The sequence below is a fragment of the Coregonus clupeaformis genome, unplaced genomic scaffold, assembly GCF_020615455.1.
Source record: "Coregonus clupeaformis isolate EN_2021a unplaced genomic scaffold, ASM2061545v1 scaf0108, whole genome shotgun sequence".
Classification (NCBI taxonomy): domain Eukaryota; kingdom Metazoa; phylum Chordata; class Actinopteri; order Salmoniformes; family Salmonidae; genus Coregonus; species Coregonus clupeaformis.
In genome coordinates, this window is record NW_025533563.1 from 185,293 (window position 1) to 192,674 (window position 7,382).

At 36.6% G+C, this 7,382-nt stretch overlaps 1 protein-coding gene across 3 annotated transcripts; it reads right to left on the reverse strand.

Annotated features, from left to right (window-relative positions):
• Positions 1–433: 433 nt before the first annotated feature.
• On the reverse strand, positions 434–6,828 carry LOC121562629. Of its 3 annotated transcripts, XM_041874852.2 has the most exons (7): positions 6,762–6,828; positions 6,083–6,110; positions 4,781–5,736; positions 4,459–4,626; positions 4,146–4,241; positions 2,778–2,939; positions 434–510 (listed from the first exon to the last, which is right to left on the reverse strand). In XM_041874852.2, the coding sequence occupies exons 2-7, from the start codon at positions 6,093–6,095 to the stop codon at positions 445–447; spliced, it is 1,461 nt and encodes a 486-aa protein (XP_041730786.2). In that variant the 5' UTR covers positions 6,096–6,110; positions 6,762–6,828; the 3' UTR covers positions 434–444. The 3 variants fall into 3 exon arrangements, with proteins under 3 accessions (XP_041730786.2, XP_041730785.2, XP_041730787.2); XM_041874851.2 differs by lacking the exon at positions 434–510 and having other exon boundaries at positions 646–2,939; XM_041874853.2 differs by lacking the exons at positions 434–510; positions 4,459–4,626 and having other exon boundaries at positions 646–2,939.
• Between the last annotated feature and the right edge of the window lie 554 nt (positions 6,829–7,382).

Sequence of the window (7,382 nt, forward strand, 5' to 3'; positions counted from 1 at the left end):
TAAATGACATAAATGTAATAAAACAATTTCTCCCACGAATTAAGTTGCACGTAAATGTGTGCATTTTCTCACAAATTATGTTCAGAAAATCTCAAACAGTACATAGGCATACAACTACAATGTTTGAAACATTATTAAATAAAGACAACATTTCTGTATATTCACAACTATAATAAAGAAAAAAGGCTATCCGTTTATGGTTGTTGTGTGTAGCCTACTGGTTAAATTGGTGTCTTTTCGCACGAATTAAGTAGCACATAAATTCATGTCTTTTCACACAGAAACGCACGAAATCTGCTGAAATACATTATGCTACCTGTGGCTTTCTCGAGCACGGTTATATGTCAGACATTTGAGCGGCTAGGGATAACGGAAAGCAAACCCCGTATTGAGTCAATACTATCATCTATTGGTAAACATAATCCTTAACGTAAATATCCCAGGTTAGTACACAACGATTTTCCTTGCATGTTTTGCTAGGTCCTGCAGGACATCACCCCCTTCATCTTCCTGGAATAAAAAATCACACACAAACACAGACATTCTTTCAATGTTGGGAACACATTTTACATGAAATTTAAATCAAGATGGATTACGAGATGCCCAGGCTGATGCGCAAAGGCAACTATTGCTTATATATTTGGAGTTCATATTAAATTTACTGATTAAGCCAACTCAAACATTTTCAGTTTATGCTACTCAGAATATTTATTCATCTTTCTCATTGCAATATCTCAAGAGAACTTAATAATTTCAAGCATGAAAATGAAACATAAATATCCTGAGTTAACTTAACATTTATTCGTTTTTTCAATCTATCTTCTGATTACCCATAACTCAAAAACATAGACTTGTTACAACTCAAAATCATTTACCACCAAACTTAAAATATTTGTGGCAACTGATTGCCTTAAAAATAATAAGTACTCTTGACTTAAAGGCCAAACAAAAAAACATCATCTATTCCGATGTTTAGTAGAAACTTTTCTTGCCCAGTCTTTTAGCAAAAAAATATGAAATAAAAAAACAAAAATAAAAAAATAACAATTAACAAGTCTACTTCTGGGCATTTTGTTTATACTTTAAGATGAACTATGTAATAGTAGAACATATTCAAACTCAGAAAAGCTAAAATTACATTAAGAAAATAACAGTTTATAAGCTATTTGTGATATAATGATAATACAACATTACCAGGAGGGCATCAGCAAGTCTTGGGTGGTGACCAAACATTTGTTTAGAAAGATAATTTGCCCACACCTGTGCCTTTTAGCACAAAATGAAACGATCTATTTAATAATAATAGTAATATAACAATAATAGTAATACAAATAATTAAGAATTAAAAAGAGAATTAAATAAACAATTACAAAGGCACACTTTTGGCCATCTGGTTGTAAACTTGCAGTGCAGCAATGTATAAACAAATTGCTTGTAAATTCTTCACAACTAAAACTGCTAAAATTTCAAAACGGTACATTAACATGTACAAAGGCAGTGTTTAGCCTTCCTTTGGCTATCTGGTTCAAATCTAGCAACTTCAGGGTGCACTGTATAGTTTTAGAAAATTAATTCAAACTCGAAAAGCAAAATTAACAATATTAATAAGACAATAAAAATGATTTAAACATTTCCATAACTGAATAAACATCCCATCCTCAGAAGAAAATAAAGTCCCTATAACACTGTTTCCAACTAGAAAGGTTACTAAAGTAAAGTAGCCTGAAACTTTGAGGACAGTTTATTTATTTATGAAAATGTATCAATGAAGAGCTTTCCTTTCTGATAAAAATGTACTTCCCAAAGCTATATAGTACACCTTTTAAAAACAAAATGACATAGTGTATAAATATGGAGGATATATTTATTCATGATTCAAATTGAAAGTCCAAAGAGAAAACAAAGCAAGATCAAATTAATAGTATTATTTTACTACGCTACTAGGAAAAATCATGCCATAATTAAATGTATGATGTAAAAGCTTAAAATGGAAATACTTCAATTAAAATCTAAAATATAATAGTTTTATTTTAGCCTTTCCCCTTTATAATTTTCAATTTGACATTTTATCTTTTGAATTTTACGTTTTACATTTGACATTGACATTTTCAGATTCACCTTTTACATTTTGATTTAAGCTTTTCATTTAGAAGTGACAGGTGTCAATTTAAATGAGGAGGCATGGCCCAACGGCTGGTGGGAGGGTCTGAAACGACTTCCAGCTGACAGTTGAAGCTTTGCATTTTAAATTTGACTTTTTAAATTTAATTATGGCATGATTTTTCCTAGTAGTGTAGTAAAATAATAATATTTTTAATTTGATCTCGCTTCGTTTTCCCTTTGGCCTTTCAATTTGAATTATGAATAAAAATATCCTCCATATATAAACACTTAATTCAACCCTGAATTTCAGTTTTAACAACAATAAAATGTACATTAAAACGTACAAAGACAGTGTGTACTTTGTGCCATTTGGCTGAAAACCAGTTGAGTAGAGCAGCAACTTTAACATAAACAGTTGAACAGTATTCAACATGGACCTGACATGACATATTCTCATTATGGATTATGCTCTAACAGAGTGAGCCATCAGAATCCACCACTCCTTTTTGGATCTTCAGTTACACATACAACATCAGCTCATTTTTAAGAGTCTGCAGCTTGGGTGACAGTTTAGAGTCATCAAGACCAAGCAAGATTTTCTGTGTGAACTCAAAAGTGTTTGTCAGTCCCTTGGGATAGCTGAGATGTAGTGCATAAATCAGGCCGAACATTACCAGGAAGGCATCAGCAAGCCTGGGGAGATTGACAACCACATCACCCTCTAGGACGACAGAGACTCTCACTGGGTGGTAGTGAACTGGGCTTGTGGCATCATCACTGACTGTTGTAAGGAGGACCACTGATGCATCCCACAGGTCTGGCTCATCCATATCATCCTTTAAAAAATGAAAAGGGAGAACATATACTAATCACATTTACTGAAACTATGGCTGTGGCAATTTTGATTACAGTTGGATGTAGGGGTGGAACGGTACATATATTTGTATTGAACCGAAATGGTACGGGCGTCTCGGTACGGTACATGCATTTACACGGAGAATACACAGTATAAAAATAAATAAAACTTGAGTGCAAATTAATGAATGTAATGCGGAACTACTGTTAGACAAGCGGTTCTTTAGGGACACCTAATCTGTAGCCCTGCCCTTAGCTCTGAAGCTCCCGAGCCCCGCCTACATGTCGAGTCAGTCAGTCCAGTCCAAATGAAGAGTCCACGTGAAACAAACTAGTCCCTTCCAAATACAACCAAACACGGACGTAGCTGTATCCCTTCTCGCCTCGACCACAAATGGCCTCCAGGCCCGTTTGATTCGCTGTTTGCTCCGCCGTTAGCTGTTAGCTCCGCCGTTAGCTGTTAGCTTCGCCGTTAGCGTGTGAAGCTAACACCAAAACTCGTCAACTGTTCTGTGTAACCGAAGCTGCTCTTTTAACATCCCTGCTCTGTGCATTCACATATGAGAGCAGCGCTTGTCTCCCATATCACACTACTAGCTGATTGTCTTATTTTGTTTACAAGTTACAGATGGAGTCTGGAGATGATGCAGGGTACTTCTTGTTTACTGTTTCCATCTTACTTTATACACTTCAAGCTGTTACAGCTAGCTCAGTGGACAGCCTGAGACATGCACAATAAAAAAATGTGCCTTCTGCATTTTTGTTTTGCTTTCCCCTCCATTGTACCAAACCGAACCGTGATGCCTGAACCGAGGTATGAACCGAACCGTGACTTCTGTGTACTGTTCCACCCCTAGTTGGATGTCATTTAAATAACAATAAATACACAAGTCTGAAAGACTCCTGTTCATTCTGCTAAGTTGTGCTCTCGTTGCTGAGAAAGTGAGATTACTTTTATGTGTTCCACTGTGAGGCTAATGACGGCTACTTGATTTTCTTTGCAGTTTATTTTTTTGATGCTGTAATGGGCTCAAAATGACACTTCACACTTATAAACATCTTGCCAGAGGTTTGTAGTTGAAACACTGGTACATATACATAAATTCTAGTGTGTTGGAAATGAAATGAAGATATTAATTTGTTAATTTACAGTACAATAGGCCTGATATCTCTTTACTGGGACTTACCACACATGTTCTGAAAAATCCAGAGACTTCCTCTAGTAGATAATCAGGAAGGGCATGGAGAACAGTGGTACGCCTTGTGTGGACATCATGTAATTCCTAAGAAGATTAAAACAGTGTTGTGACAAGTTTACTTATCAAACCCAGTGACAAACAGTCCCAACTAATAATTAATTAATTAATTAATTAATTGCCAATATCTGCACATAAATCCACTAATAACCTGCTGACTGGTGCAATTGTGGAATTAAAAAGCTTATTTGAAGCATTAAACTCCCAACATTACACTAAGACTACCTGTGAAATGTATAATCACCTGTGTATCATGGACTTTGAAAATGTTTGCCAACGCATCTGCAGTCTTTTCAGTTTTGGAAGCTTTCTGTCTAAATAAGGCCATCAAACGAGGAGTGTGACGATCAAGCTCGGCATAGAAAGTGTTAGGTAGGTTCTGGTTAGTTATCCGTTGGAACTCTACATATACCTCCATTGAGGAAAGGACAGTAACAGCAATTATTTATTTTAGGATGAATGAAATTAGGCAACATTACACACAATGTGACATACAGTAGCAAAGATAAAAACAGAAAAAATAACCTACAAAATGAATTTATTTATTAAATTGATGATGATTTTACCTCAGACTGCATATGAAGAGCAGGCCAGAGGTCCATTAGCTCTTTCACCGGTGGGCAGGACATTACAATAGTCTGTCGTCGCAAGGCAAACGTGTTCTGCATCATCTTACTAATAAGGGGTAGGTTTCTCTCAGTCTTCTTTACTTCCTCGACAATAGCCTGCCTCAAAAGGTCAAGGCTTGAGGGATCCTCTCCTTGAGGAAAGTTAGGCAGAAAGTTGACCTCTGCACACTTAGGCCTTTTGATGTTGGAGTGTGAAGGTTCATTCTCAGGGTTTTTTCGGCTTCTTTTCCCAGCATTTACAGCGACCTCCTGACATCCAGCCCTTCTCATCTTGGTCCTGTAGTTGCCCATTTTAAACTTGATGCTGTTCTTCCAGCCATCCCATCCATTGTCAGATCCTGCCTCTATTAAACAGGGGTGTTTCCTCACAAGAGCTTCAGCCACCATTGCTATCTCTTTATCACTGGGGTAAGCCTTAAAACCATATATGGTAGATGCCAGTTTGTCTAAAATATTGTGCTTTTGGTCCCTTGACAACTGAAGAGGTCTCTCATTCTTTTCAAATTCAGCATTCCCATCTCTAAGTGTCAGCTCAACGTCAAATGCAAATGTGGGAATTTGTAAAGGACCTGGAGGCCATCTGGTCAGACATTCTGGGGATGACACATCTGAAAGGGTATCAGTTGATGCAAGAGAACTGGAATCCTGTCTAACTGAAATATGAACACAGGCTTTTTGTGGTAACTCCTCGATGTCAACAAGGCAAGTGAGTTTTCCATCAAAGTCTGGATCTTTGTATTGCAAACTGAAGTCACAGTCCAATTCCAGTTGTTCTTTTAAAATCTCAATCACTGCATCAACAGAGGCTGGACGGGAGCTGAGTTTTAATTTTCTAACACGGTCTGCCTCGATGACACGAAAGATCATGTTTTGTGGGGCTTCAGCTGCCATCACTTTAATAAAAGAAGAGATTTGGAGGTTAACAACACATCAGCACACAGACATTATAGTGCATTTATAAGGCTTTCTAAATGTTTATAATCATTAATGACAACCTCCAACAGGGGGGTGAGGAGGCCGTGGCGGACATAATGAATGTATGGCAAAACAAACACTTCTTATGTTCTTGAGCATGATATCTTGACAGATGAGTACTCAGGGCACTAAGTGTCTGAAATGTGGACATGCAATCATCATGGAGGCATGAGAGCGGGCTCATTTTTGAAAAGTGGCTGTGCTGCAGTCTGCAGTGTTTAAATAAATATTTTCTAGTGGTAAAAGAAGCTGAACACAACTTACAGTGCCAAGTCATATTTGTTGCAGCAACCTGAAAACACACAAAAAAATATTATTTTACAGGACACCTGTCATGAAGTTTAAACCTCCATCAGAACTATCAAAAACTGCAGTCATATTCCTCATACTAAAAGTGTACAACAATATAGCTACACCAACATTGATTAAAACAAAGTAGATGTGTAAAATGCCTGTTAGACTATTCAAAACATGTTATTACACAAATAAGTCAAAGTTAGGTAACGTTGGGCTGGTAGCATCCATAAATTCTTATCGTAGCAATAACAAAAATATGAATACAAAAAAAGTAACCAGCTAATTCAACTTGCAGAGAATAGCTTTCAGTTAGCCTAAGTCACAACACGTGGAGTTAGCTTCTGCTTTCATTCACAACACTGACACAGCTCCAGCACAGATTTCAAGTTTTTATTGAGCAGTACATGATACCTTACTATCCACCGCTGCACGTTGGGCTCAACCAGTTTTTTACAACTACATTAGCCTAGCCATGTAGCCTATACAGCTAGCTAACTGGCGGAATGACTTTGCATGTTAGCTTGCTAACCTAACAGATAACCGTTTTACATTGCTAACGTGACTCACTTTGTCCGTCTTAAAAACACGTTGAACCTCCAGAAACAAACATACAAACATTCAAGCAAGTTTTATGTTGACTACTTACATTCACAACTCATTTGTGCAGAGCTGAGTGTTACCCTCCGGTCTCCTGCCCTTCTCCTCGGCTCCGGTCTGCTGCCTGAAGAGGAAGTGCACGCAAATACTACAAAATAAAATATGTGAGCGCATATATGTAATTTATTAACTAGCCAACCTTGTAACAAGCAAACTATTAACAATTAATTATTTATAAACGTATATACACGTGTGTGTGTGTGTGTGTGTGTGTGTGTGTGTGTGTGATATTTTATATACAAATCTATCTGATGCAATTGATTTATTCTCAATTCGTTCTTGATTTGATTCATTTGTTCTTTCAAAATAAGACATAAATTCATGTTTAATCCATATAGTTTTAAGTTTAAAAAAAATATGTTAAGTAGCAGTTACATAAAAATGAAAAATGTTCATATTATTATTATAAGTTCAATAAACTCAAAAAGAAGAAAATTGCTACTGGCACTCAACATTTTTAAGTAAGTACAACTTTTAAGAACATTTTAAGTTTACACTACGTATTACAATTAATTATTTTGAACATTCGGGTTTACAGTGTAGTAGACTACTGACACTCACTCGTATGGAATGGGTATGGGGACTACATTATGCTACCTGTGGCTTTCTC